General features: G+C 37.4%; 1 protein-coding gene across 1 annotated transcript; it reads right to left on the bottom strand.

The window, feature by feature from the left end:
- Positions 1-553: 553 nt before the first annotated feature.
- Positions 554-4,884, bottom strand: LOC107779457 (uncharacterized). The gene is made up of 7 exons (XM_016599893.2): positions 4,659-4,884; positions 3,961-4,060; positions 3,475-3,697; positions 3,232-3,405; positions 1,899-2,484; positions 963-1,419; positions 554-818 (listed from the first exon to the last, which is right to left on the bottom strand). Exons 1-7 carry the CDS (start codon positions 4,882-4,884, stop codon positions 554-556), a joined length of 2,031 nt encoding a protein of 676 aa, XP_016455379.2.
- Between the last annotated feature and the right edge of the window lie 9,168 nt (positions 4,885-14,052).

Consider the following 14,052-nt stretch of genomic DNA (forward strand, 5'->3'; position numbering starts at 1 on the left):
CATTAAATTAGAGCTTTCAAGAGAGGAAAAAAAAAGGAGAGAGATCACCAATTTGCAACACATTCCGCGTAGAATTTAGATCAGATTAGTCATAAAGGAACAAGTGATCTATCCTCCTACTCTAATATTGGATGATATTCTTGTTGGGATCGAAATAACAAGATAACATACGGAAGGTAACAAAGTACACCTTGACAATGATAAATCTTACGGCAAAAATAAAATTATACCAAAATATAATATCATATGAGGTTTGTGATAACATCATAAAATCGAGGGAATTTGAGAAATGAAATTGGGTGAGATTTCCAAATTGAGAAGAAGGAAGAGAGATATTATTTCATTCTATGTAATCAGAAAAATGAACTATATGGAACCTTATGTCCAAAATATCTTATATTTATTTATAATATAAAGTCATGTGAAAAGACTACAAAGGACACACTAAACCCAGCTGTAACAAATCAAGTCTCTGAAGGGTTGACTTGGGCCGGATCCGTAGATTGAATTTGGACTGTTGTATTTCTATCAGCCCCCTCAAGCTGGAGGCCGACTAGACACCAAGCTTGGACAACAAATGATGGTGAGGAGCTCCAGATAATGCTTTAGTCAGAAGATCAGCAAGTTGATCAGCAGAAGAAACATGATGTAGAGAAATAGTCCCAGACTGAAGCATGTCACGCACATAGTGACAGTCGACTTCAATGTGTTTCGTACGCTCGTGGAAGACTGGATTCTTGGCTATGTGAATGGCAGATTGACTATCACAGAATACAGGGACAAGCTTAGTAACTGGACACCCCAGATCATGAAGAATTCTGATCAACCAAGACACCTCAACAACCACTTTGCGCAGAGCGCGATACTCTGCTTCTGCAGAAGAGAGAGAGACTATTGGTTGCTTCTTGGATTTTCAAGAGATAGGAGAACCCCCAAGTGTGATGTAAAACCCAATAACTGACCTTCTGGAAATTGGACAAGCAGCCCAATCAGAATCAGCATACGCAACCAAAGAAAAATCTGGAGAGTTGTTTAATAAGATGCCTTGCCCAGGATCATTCAGTAAGTATCGCAAAACATGAATATCACTGAGCATGTGAGGGACCCTAGGATCTGGAAGCCGTCTATATACAGAAGGATCTGGAAGACAATCACATTCGTTAAGAGAGAGCTTGACTGAGAAGTCTAAAGGGGTGAGAACATGAGTCAAGGAGCAACAATTAAACTCATGAAATAGATCATGTGTATACTTCAACTGGTTGATACGGTAACCATGAGGTGTCTGATGAACTTCAAGGCCCAATAAATAGTATATTGGTCCAAGATCTTTAATTTTGAACTGAGAGTCCAAAAAGGATCTAAGGGCTACCATTTCAACTGTATCAGTCCTGACTAGCAAAATATTATCGACATAAATAGCTACAACAATAATAGAATCTCCAATACACTTAGTAAACAAGGAATAATTATTTTTGCTAGAGACATACCCTTTAGACAATAAGAATTCACACAACTTAGAAAACTACTGCCTAAAGGCTTGCTTCAAGCTATAAAGGGATTTTCTAAGTTTGCAGACTAAGGTAGAGGAATGAGAGGTAGAGGAAGTTGATGTCACAGTTAAACCAGGAGGGACATGCATATAAACGTCTTTGTGCAAGTCACCATGCAAGAAAGCATTATTGACATTTAATTGAAAAACAGTCCAACCCTTTTTGGCAGCAATGGAGAGAAGGCATTTAATGGTGGTAATTTTAATAACTGGAGAAAATGTCTCAATATAGTCCACACCCTCTTTCTGGGAATCCCCCTTATCACTAACCTAGTTTTGTACCTCTTAATGGAGCCATCTGATTTCTGTTTAACTTTATACACCTATTTACAAGGTATAACCTTCTTACCTGGAGGAAGAGGGACTATGTCCCAAGTCCTATTTGCATCAAGAGCTTGAAACTTCTTCAACATAGCCTCTTGCCAAGCAGAATTAGAGACAACTTGCTGGTAAAATGGAGGCTCTTGTATATGAATCCCGGCAGAAGTGACCTTAGAAGAAGGAGCAACATGAGAGCAAACATAATCTTGAAGATAAGAAGGTGGGTTGGAAGTTCTGAGAGACTTCCTAAGAAGAGTAGGTGAAAAAGAAAAAGGAGTAGGAGAAACAGATACATGTGAAGGAGTAGGTGAAAAAGGAAAAGGAGTAGGAGAAACAGATGGAGGAGGAATCGGAACAGGAGTAGATAATGAAGGGGATGGTTGAGAGAAGGCAGAAGGTGGAAGCTCAATAAAAGGTGAGCAAGGAGGAGAAGATAAAATAGTAGTAGAAGGAGGAGAAGAAGAATGATATGGAAAGACAATCTCATGGAAAATGACATCCCTGGAATAAAGGATAGAGTAAGATGAAAGATTGAGAAGTTTGTATCCCTTTTTCCCTAAGGGATACCCCAAAAACACACAAGCAGCTGCCCTATGTTGAAGTTTGGTTCTACCCTGCTTGGGAAGAGTAGCAAAACATAGGCAACCAAAAGACTTTAAATGATCATAGGATGGGGGAGAGCCATGTAATTTTTAAAAAGGAGAAATATTCTGTAAAGCTGAAGAGGGAAATCAATTAATGAGATACGTAGCAGTTAACACACAATCACCCCAATATTTCAAAGGAAGTTTAGACTGATACAATAGAGCCCTAGAGGTCTGAAGCAGATATTTGTGTTTCTTCTCAACCACTCTATTTTGTTGAGGAGTATGAGAAACTGTAGTTTGATGTAATATGCTAGATTGAGAGAAAAAGTAGGAAGCTTCAGAGCTGCTGCCCAACTCATACGTATTATCGGATCGTATGGTTTGAATAAAATATTGAAAGTGATTCTTAACCATGAGAACAAAAGCTTTAATAATGGATAAGGCATTACTCTTGCAAGAGAGAAGATGTGTCCATGTGACTCTAGTATAGTAATTTATAATGGTGAGAAAATAACTGAAACCATTGTAGGTTTTAACACAATATGGTCCCCAAAGATCAATATGTATAAGCTGGAAAGGTACACTAATTTTTATGGTACTATCTGAAAAGGGTAACCTTCGTTGTCTTGCCAAAGGGCACACAAAACAAATAAAAGATTGTTTAGATAAAAGTTTATTCATAAGAAAAGGAATAGACAACATTCTATTATAAGTCATGTGACTCATTCTTTGATGCTAGAAAACATCATGTTTATTCATATCAACAGAATGTACATTGCTGTTAGAACAAGAGATATCAGTGCATGAATGAGAACTATTTACAAGGGGAATAGGAAAAGATACTGAAACAACAGGCGATGGAGCATGGGATGTATGAGCCTCAGAATGAAGGATGTAAAGTCCATTCGCAGTTCTATCAATTGCCAGTGGCCTCTTCAGAGAAGGGCCCTGCAAAGTACAACAATATTTGGTAAAAAGAGCAGAAGAACATTGAATTTGATCAAGTAATTGGCTAACAGAAATAAGATTAAACTGGAAAGATGGTACAATCAAGACATCATGTAAAGTAATATCAGAGTTCAAAAACAATGAACCAGAGGAGACTACTTTTGCTTTGTAACCATTAGGAAGAGTGACAAGTTTAGGAAAAGGTAGAGGAGAAACATCAGAAAGTAAATGTTTATGAGGTGTGATGTGGTTAGTTGCCCCTGGATCTAAAATCCAAGGAATCACTTTTGAACTGGGACAAGTAACACAAAAGAGTTCCTATAGTAGTCCTACAGCAGGACTACTCAGCATACCTACAAAGTTTGCAGAGTTATAGGCACTGCCAGAAGAGTCTTGTCCAACTTGACTCAAATGGACTTGTTGGAACAAGGACATGAGATGCTGGTATTGTTCGTTACTAAATCCATGGGGATTGACTTCAGCAGTGTGGGTGAACAACATTCTGGTTTGGAACCCTCAGTCTTGGAACCCTCAGTCTGGACACAAGATACTGACCTCTTGCCCCTGGTAAACTTGAAGTCAGATGGATACCCATGCAACTTGTAACATTTTTCAATTGTGCGTCCCACTTTCTTATAATACTTGCATGAAACTCCTGTGGCAGATTTCTTAGAATCAAAACTCACACGTTGATTGAAATGTCTATTGTTGGTGGTTTTATGGGTGGACACAACAAAGGACATGGAATCGGTTAAGAGGTTAGATGCAGTAGAAGAACCTTCCTTTTATTTTTCATCATGTTGCAACATGGAATATGCCTTACTTTAGGATAGGGAGACATAATCAAAATGGTACTCTTAGCCGTAGAGTAGGAGTCATTGAGACCACTAAGAAATTGAAAAAGTGTTTGATCTTCAAGGAATTTAGGTAATATCCCACACGAACAAACATGTACTACATAAGTTGTGTGAATCTCATCCCATATGCTTCTCAGTTTAGTAAAGTAGGACGCAATGTCGGAAGATCTTTGTGATATAGAATTAATTTCCTTATGTATTTGTATGTACTTAGACCCATTAGATTCTCCAAACCTTTCATTGATGTTAGTACAAATTTCTTTGGCAGTATTAAAATACAACACACTTGTCGCAATGTCACGGACAAAGAGTTAGTAATCCAAGCAATTATCATGTCATTACAACGCCCCCAAAAAGGATAGTAAGTGGAATCAGGTGCTGGCTAAGAAACCCTACCATTGATCAACCCAAACTTATTTTTGGCAGAAAGCGAAATTAATATGTTTTTCCTCCAAGTAACAAAGCCACTTCCATTGAATGGAACAGACACCAATTGAGTACCAGGACTGTCTAACGGGTGAACGTAAAATGGATGAGACGGAGGAATAGAGATATCATCAAAACCGTCGGTGTTAGAAGTCCGACTCGTTTGACCAGACGAGTTGTTAGTCACACTCCCCATATCAGAACTAATTCGCACACACAAAAATACTCAATGCAGGGACTTAAGAAAAAAAAGGAATGACATGTACCGGCCGAAGAAGTAAAAATCTTCAATACTACCAGCAATACTAGAAAACCCAGATAATATCATCAAATCACCGTGAAGCAGAAGAAAAGCACCAGAAATCAACTAGAGGTAACCGTAGAAGAACAAAAATTAGCAAAAATTGGGAAATCACCAGAACAAAAAACCCTAGAATTATTGGGCGCCAAAAACTCCAACAAAATCATTCAAGGGTAACATCAGAATGAACAGCGGGTCGACAACTACACGGTTCCAAGCTCTGATACCATGATAATATCATAAAATCGAGGGAATTTGAGAAATGAAATTGGGTGAGATTCCCAAATTGAGAAGAAGAAAGACAAATATTATTTTATTCTATGTAATCAGAAAAATGAACTATGTGGAACCTTCTATCCAAAATATCCTATATGTATTTACAATATAAAGTCATGTGAAAAGACTATAAAGGACACACTATACCCAGCTGTAACAAATCAAGTCTCTGAAGGGTTGACTTGGGCTGGATCCGTAGATTGGGCTTGGACTGTTGTATTTCTATTAGTTTGGTCATTGACCTATATTCATAAAAGAGAGTACTTAAATATCGAGAGAGAAATCTTCCCCTAACCAAGACTCTCAAAACTCTAAAGGACTATATTATGAATGCTATTGTATTTTCGTATGAGAAGAAAACATCCTCAATTTATAAAAGTGCGAAACTTCACCTCCAAGAAAAGGATTAGTCAAATATGGAAGAGACCTATTCCACTAAAAATTCTTTTCCACAAAGATAATCTTTTCACCAAAAAAGAGTAATTCTAGTTATAGTAGAAAATCAAACCCTAATAATTCTATCTTGATCTAGGGGAATTGAGAAAGTGGTTACCATACAATTGAAAGTGCCTTTTTCTAATTTTATGATTCACTTGCTACTTTACTACCAAAGAAGAGATCACATGGACTCAAGGTTAAGGATGACCGCACTCTTTAAAAATATTCCACGGATGCTTCTGTTAAACATGTTTTGAGTTCGTCGGGCTTCTAAATACATTCTTTACAGGGTTGTTTCTCTTAAGTCAATGCGTTCTTTGTAGAAGTTTCCACTTCAAAATTCTTAAATCCCCTATCTCTTGCCTTTTGTTAATATTTCCCTAACCAATTTTCACCTTCCAAATAAAGTAAACCAGCTAGAAGTAGATCAAAGATGTTCGAAGTAGCATTGTACCATGAAATATATGAAGGAGTAGGGGACTTATTAAAGTTCTGGTATTATAAAGAATCACTTGCTAAAATTGTAAACGTCAATTTAAGTAGAAATGTACTTAAGGAACAAAGTGTATAGTAATTCTTTTGTTCTCTTTTATAAATACACTACTGACTAAACCTAGCATATGTTTGAACTTTTAAGTGTAGAGGCTGAACTATTACACACTGTTTCACCATATTTCACAGTATATGAGTGTCAACAGTCAAAAGGGATATATATACAGCATGTTAGGTGTAAACACAGAGACAAAATTATGATTGATTAGCAAGAAGTCACTTGAGATAGTTTGAGTCTCACAAGGTTTCTCATGGATCCGTGATGTGCCGTAGAAATTCGGCACTTTCAACATAAATTTCATAGACTTTAGCTTATCTTTTAAAGCATTTTAGCTTGTTTCTTATGTTGTTTTGTGGTGTTGAGAATTGAGTTTTGATTATTAACAATTGTGCCCAATGAACGTGTGCTAAGAACCAGGTTTGGTAAATATTTGAAAGATTTGATCACCAATTAGAAGATTATGGATTAGCTCCATTATCTCAACAACCACCATTCAAAAGAAAAAAGATCCAGGAGCTTTCACTATTCCATGAAGTATTTGTTTGTGTGATTTTGCAAGAGCTCTTTGAGACAATGGGGCTAGCATAAACCTAATGTCTTTTTCTATCTACAAGCAAGCGGGATTGTGGATACGAAGGCCTACTAGTATGAGATTGCAAATGGCCGACCGGTCGGTAAAGCAACCGGTAGGGATATTTGATGATATGCTTGTGAAAGTGGGTAAGTTCCTTCTTTCCGCCAACTTTGTTATCCTTGATTGTGCAGTAGATAAAGTAATTTCCATCATTTTGAGAAGACCATTCCTTACAACTAGAATAGCACTTATGGAGTCGGAGAGAAATGACTTTTCAAGCAAGAAAGGGCATGAAACTACCAAATGCATATGAGAGTATATCAATGATTGATGTTGTTGATGTGGTGAAGGATGTTATTGAGGTGAAAATGGAAGAGGAATGTAAGGTCCCGTAAAAATTCGTAAAGGAATTTAAGGTTTCGTGGCACCGGGATAGGCTCACGTGTTTGAGGATTGTATATGTACATCTATATCGAGGGCCTACATAAATATGGTCTTTAACTAAAATGTTGAATCACTAAACATTGCATGTACGTACTCTTTGAACGAGACGTGTTATTCATGAAGCCACTCTATCACAAATTCTCTTATTTACAACCTCTTGTGGAATTGAGCTCTATAAGTATTTTCTTGAATTGATTTATAACCCTAGGTCGATACTTCCTACTTGCTTCCCTAAATTCTCAACAAGGGACTATACCTGATGAATTTTTACATAACCTTTTGATTCGAATAGATAACATCTGCTCACTTGTACCTATGCACACACCATCATAATATTTATCTATGTGGTATCATATCTAATGTAAAGCAGCCTAGTATTGAGATACTTCTTGAGCCACTCTTTCTCTCTCCGATGTATGTGACTCCTATGGTTTGAACAATCACTTTACTCCTTTGTAAATATTATCATGAGACCTTTTCACTATCTAGTAACATGAGAGCATATCTCAGCACCTATCATATGGGTACATGTCAATTGAAAGGGGCCACTTGTCTGCATAAAATTTCTGGAAAATTTGAGATTTTCACAAATTCATCACATGAAGATCGTTTTGTTTGTCCATCTCAGTATCACTTTGATGTCCACTTAGATCATTCCGCAGTAAGTAGCTCACTTTGTTCCTAGTATTGTAGTTGCCCATGAAGTGGCCTGGTATTGCGGCTTGAGAGTTATTATGGCAGAGACATGTCTAGCTCATAGCAAAGTGTACATTCTCTCTAACCAATACATGATTTTATCCAAACATTAAGATGTCCTAGCTACATGGTTTCACTTGTGTGTGGTTGAAAGTTAAGAATCTTTACCGCGACTTTCCCTCCCAACCTCAGGTGGATGTTTAAATGCTAGCATATATCATGAGCATATTGATTGGAAAGACAAGTTTGTTGTATCTCTAGTCCTCTCATATAGGATCAACTATTGTGAAGGGTTAAGCTGTCAGAATGATAATAATCTCACAAGTGTTCAACTTCATTTTTCAAACCTCGTGGGCTTTGGCAGAGATTTCTTGTGTCAGCTATTGTTGAGGGCATAATGCAACTTCATGTATTTTTGAAATCTCTATCATATTCATGGTATAAGAATCTTCTTATTTTGAGTTAAACTGAGTTTCCCTATACTCCAGGAGACGACTGATATCATGTACTTAGCTATTTCTTCTTGAGGCTTACTATTGCCAAACAAGGCACATATGGAATGAAACAATTGTTACTGTCCCTTTCATAACTCATAGTCATCCAAGAATGACGGATGCTAATGTCTTTATCCTCCCAATCATGCCTCCCATATTTCACATATCTAAAAGGACTCACTTCTTTTACATCTCTGGATCATGTACATGTTTCCACGTTATCAATATGTACTAGGAAAATCTTTGCCTCATTTGTCTAATTGATGAAGTCATCACAATGATTAACTATGTCAGCGCTATTTGTAGTAACCTTCATGTCTCATAGGATATAACCTCTTGAAATCCCATGCTCAGCACATTGATGGATTTTGAATAATTTCAGCCCAATATCGAACCCCGTTGTTTCTCCTTATATTAAATCTATGGGGGTTGAAGGTTCAAACATGTCAAAGAAGAAGCATAATCCCATGATCAAACATATTGGGTAGGAAATTTTATGGTCATATTCATGCTAGCACATCTTAGAGTAATTGTTCAAGGTCACCAAAGGTTTAGTTTGGGTGTTCGCAGTAGAGATTTAGAGTTGAAGAAAGTGAGCAGGTTATTCTCAGGATTTTCTCCATGAAGATATTATGTGAATTGATAATGAAGGTAAGTATGTGTAGTCACCTTGGACCTTATGGAATCTTGAAAGAAATAAACCGATCTATGCGTATGATGTCCCCCATCGTTGTTTTCCATGCACCCGGTGTTTCATGTGCCTACATTAACAAAGGTAGTTGGGAATCATTTGCCTATCATTCCGGTGGAAGCTATGAAAGGTAAAGTTAATGGGTAATAGGCTTATGAGAGGTACCAAATTATCATCCTTGTTAGATAAGTCCAGAAATTGAGATTGCCTCTGTCAAGTGCCATGGCTAAGTCTGTGTGTCGAGGAGATCACCTCGTAGGCCGAAAGTGTTGAGGAAAGAAAGTATTCTCACTTGTTTGTAGATCCAAATGGCTGTGGTTCAAAGGGTACTTTCTATATGTTATGATTTAAATTGTACAATTCATGTCAAGATACCACTCATGTTAATGTAATGCCCTAATATTGGGATCAGTGTTGTTGATATATACTGTGATGCGTAGTTGAGTTATAGATATGGTGTTAGGGTGGTTTTGGTAATTCTCTGGCAAGCGGATAGGCCCAATTACAGAGAAGACTCTGCCAAAACTTTTGAAAAATTTGGGAGTTAGTCAAATTTGGGGGATTGCGATCTGTGAAAGAAGGAGATGAACTATGTTGGGTGTTTTGGGCAGGATCTACTCCTCATTCGAGGACGAATGATCCTAAGTGGGGGAGAATGTAAGGACCCATAAAATTTCGTAAAGGAATTTAAGGTTTCGTGGTACCGGGGTAGGTTCGCGTGTTTGAGGATGGCAGAAATTCTTCACGACGAGCTTGTTCACCGTGGCTCAGACCTTTTGTGTTGAACAGTGCATTGGGGAGTTGAAGAAAATCTTTGGAAGCGTAGGGTATTTCTGCTATTCATTCTACGGTCGCAAAATTGATCTGTGGACCGCAAATCTGTCGCGAATTGAAGCAGGGAGATTGTTGCATTTGAAGGACATTTCTGCAGTCCATTATGCGATCGCATATGCACTTCGCGGACTGTATTTCAGTCGCAGACTTGGCATGAGGAAATCTAGAATATGATTCTGTTGTCGAGTCTGCGGTCCTAGAACAGGTCTGTGGACCGCAGAACTCTCGCAGACTGGGTCAGGCGAGTCCAATTTTATGGGCATCATTTTCGAGGCCATTATGCGGACCGCATATCAATTATGCGGCACGGTCTGCGATCGCAGACCCGATTTTGGCAAGTTTAAGTTTTGAAAATTTTATCCGATCCCATTTTTTATAAAAAGGCTTTGGGGGTCATTTTTAAGGGCTTCATATGATATTTTTAGAGAGAGGTGAGAGTATCTTAGAGAGAGAAAGAGAAGACCTAGCCATTTGTTCATCAATTCTTGCTCAAGACTTGAAGATTTCACAAGGATCTTGTTAGGGCTTCAAAGAGGTAAGAATCCCTTTTCCCCAATTCTTCAATTACGAGTTTGGGGTAAAACAATGGGCGATTGGGAGAATGATTTTTAGGTGTGAGAGTATTATGTATACATGCATGTACCAATAAGGTTTGTGGGAAGATTGTTGATCTCAAATGGGTAAAGATTGGGTTGTGGAGTGAAGGAAACCTTGTGGAAGAATCTTGTAATCAAATTTGCACATCTAGTGTTTGATAAAATGCTCAAATGAGCTAAGACCATGAATATCTTCCTAATTTTTGTTCAATCTTGTTATGTCTTAAAATAGATTGAAGTTGCTAGAATTTTCAGTACGTTGTAGTAATTTAAGGAAAGTTCAAAGCGAGGTATGTTGGATAAACTACTCTTTTAGAAATGAATTCCATGATGTTCCCTTAAGTTTTAAGTATGGTTAGATCAAGTTCCTTATTCCCATGTTCCGAGTTGTTCCCAATAATTTCGATTGTCCCGAGTAAGCAAGTGTCGAGAATTATGTATTCAAAATATGTTCCGAATATTCCTATCACATTATGTTATCCTTCGGAAATGTGTCCAAAAATGATATAAGTTATGGCCTTGAGTCGTGTTCCAAATGAAAGCCAGTATGCCAAATAGTGTGAGAAAAACTCGATATGCTTAAGACTCTTAACTGCTCATATGTGTACCTAAAGTATTGATTGGAAATGCCTTGTTATTGATAATATATAAAGATGCTTGAAAGTGAAAGAAGTGAGTTGAAGATATAAAGTGTAGCCACCGTGCCAAGAATGAAAGCTATAGTTGTAGCTAGTGGTGTCAATGAAATGAGATGATGTGAGAAAGATTATGAAATGAGCCTTGATTTAACTGTTTCAAAATTACTTCAAAGTAGATTTTCCTAAAAGCTTATGTCCTCAAGTCATGTCCCAATGTGGATGTTTTAACTAATGCTATGCTTTGTGAGTATTTTCAATGTGTTTTGCATTCTTATATATTTGTGAGTGAAAATTGTGTATTGCCCTTTTTGAGTAAAAGTATTTCAAGAATAAATGGTGTGTTACTTGTTTATTATTTTAACTTGCGCATCGATTGCCAATCATTTTACTCCATTTCTTGGAAAGTAATCTATTATGCTTAAATTCTTCATTTCTAATAAACTTAAAGTTGTGATTCACGGAATATTTTATATGTTGATATTTATGATGATGATCCATGAAAGGAAAGAAATGAAAGTGTGGAATATGAAATACGACCATTGTGCCATGAATGAATAATCATATGTATGGCCAAGAGAGCTAATGAAATAATGATGTTGTAAGTGGATGAAAATCCCAATGAGGCTATAAATGGTGTAAATTTGTATTGCAGTTTCCTTTGTATGCAAATCATAAATATTTTTGGGAGTATCATTAGTTACCAAGGAAGGGTAATTTGAAATAACCTAATCCCGAAACTACACGTGCCTGTATAGGAGTGGTTTGTGATTATTTCCCTTATTTGGGATGAGATTGATGTGATTCAAATATTTTTCCTTAATTGGAATGAGATGATTGATAGAAAAGGATGATGTCGATCCACACAGCATTGTGGTGAGATGGCCTAGCCGATCGGGTCGTTATCGGATGTCATACCGCACATATGGTGGTGATTGTACTAGAAATTGTAATTGAAATTGTGATTGTGGTTGATGTATCAGATGAGACGACCTAGCTGATCGGGTCGTGATCGGATTCCATGCTAAAGATACGGTGGTATTGGTATTGTGAACAATGGTATATCGGTGCTAAAGATCTCCCAACCAAAAATAATATAATCTTCATTTTTTGGAAATTATTATGTTTTAACTTGGATATCATTGATTGTGACTTGTTATTTCTATGGTTTTTCCTTTATTATATTGGCATTTTATTTTAAAGTGGACAGTTAGCTTTACATACTAGTATTATTCCATATGTACTAATGTCCCTTTTTTCGGGGGCACTGCATCTTCAATGGATACAGGTAGTTCATCAACGGGCAACTTTGGTCCTCGTTAGCAGTCACTCTCTATTCAACAGGTTTAGTGAGCCCTTCTATATTCCGTCCTGATGTCATTTGAGTTGTATATTGTGTTTTAAGGTATAACCGGGGCCTTGTTGCTGGCGCTTCCATACTAGTCTTCTATTGTACTTAGAGGCTCCATAGACAGGTTGTAAGTGGTGTTTGATGTGAGGAATTGAACTAAAAATATTGGTATTTAGCAAACATATTTTTTCATTATATCTATAAACTTGTAATATTTTGAAAATTATGAAGGAAGCTGCTAATAGAAAATAATTGGGAGTTGTTAATGAAATCTTTTCAGTGTTTGATTAATGGATTGCATCTCCTCTTTATTCATGGATGAGTTTGGGTAGAAGGAAATCTAATAGGCTAGCTCGGCCAGGTTCACTCGGTTGAGCGTCGGTCGCGCTCTTCGAGTTCGGGGCGTGACAAGGAATGCCTCGGTAAGTCATAGGCAGTGATCTTGATGAATTTTGATGGTGAACACACTAAGAGGGTTCGGTTCATACACCTAGGAACCAAAGAATCTTTCTATTGACTTGGAGAATAGAGTCACTCCTCCCACCAAGCCTTCAATCGTTGAGTCGTCAAAACATGAGCTCAAGCCACTACTGCCATACTTAAGGTATAGGTTTCTTGGCTTTAATGATACTCTACCTGTAATCGTTTAATCTTTGTTAAATAATGTACAGGTTGAGAAATTATCGGATGTCTTAAAGAAGCATAGATGAGCTATTAGTTGGACAATAGCGGATATCCGGTGGAATCTCGCCGGTATTTGTGAGCACAAAATTCAACTTCAAAAAGGATATCAAACCTAGTGTGGAGCACCAAAATAGGTTGAATACCTCCATATAAGATGTGGCGAAGAAGGAAATCATAAAATGGTTGGATGCTATGGTTGTTTATCCCTTCGCGGATATTTCTTGGGTGAGTCCAGTGCAATGTGTTCCAAAGAGTGGAGGCATGACCATAGTTTAAATGAAAATAATGAAACCATTCCAACGAGGACTATGATCGGATAAAGGGTTTGTATGGAGTACTGGAAGCTCAATAGTGCCACTTGTAAATACTATTTCCCTATTGCTTCTTGGATGTATACTCTGACTACAACCAAATAAACATAGCCTTGAAAGATAAAGAGAAGACGATATCCACTTGTCCTTATATGATCTTTGCTTTTAGTCAAATACCATTTGGGTGGTGCAATGCCCCAACCACCTTTCAACGGTGCATGAAGTAGATTTTCTCGGATATGGTGGAAGTCTTCTTGGAGGTATTCAGGGATGACTTCTCTGTGGTTGGTTACTCATTTGAAAATTGCCTTGACAATCTAGGGCAACTGTTCAAAAGATGCGAAGAGACTAACCTTGTGCTTAATTAGGAGAAATAACATTTCATGGTGGATGAGGGTATTGTTCTTAGCCACAATATCTCCAAGAAAGGCATTGAGGTTGGTCGAGCAAAAATTCAAGTTATTTCCAAGCTTCCTCCTCCTACTT

The sequence above is a fragment of the Nicotiana tabacum genome, chromosome 9 (genome assembly GCF_000715075.1).
Source record: "Nicotiana tabacum cultivar K326 chromosome 9, ASM71507v2, whole genome shotgun sequence".
NCBI classification, from domain to species: Eukaryota; Viridiplantae; Streptophyta; class Magnoliopsida; order Solanales; family Solanaceae; genus Nicotiana; species Nicotiana tabacum.

What these genes read in the sequence shown, in the direction of transcription:
- LOC107779457 (XM_016599893.2), bottom strand. Translation starts at nt 4,884, where the DNA reads ATGGGGAGTGTGACTAACAACTCGTCTGGTCAAACGAGTCGGACTTCT. An exon ending in TAAGTTTGGGTTGATCAATG is followed by an intron (nt 4,061 to 4,658) that starts GTAGGGTTTCTT and finishes AATCTGCCACAG; the next exon opens with GAGTTTCATGCAAGTATTAT. An exon ending in AAGTTTACCAGGGGCAAGAG is followed by an intron (nt 3,698 to 3,960) that starts GTCAGTATCTTG and finishes TACTTGTCCCAG; the next exon opens with TTCAAAAGTGATTCCTTGGA.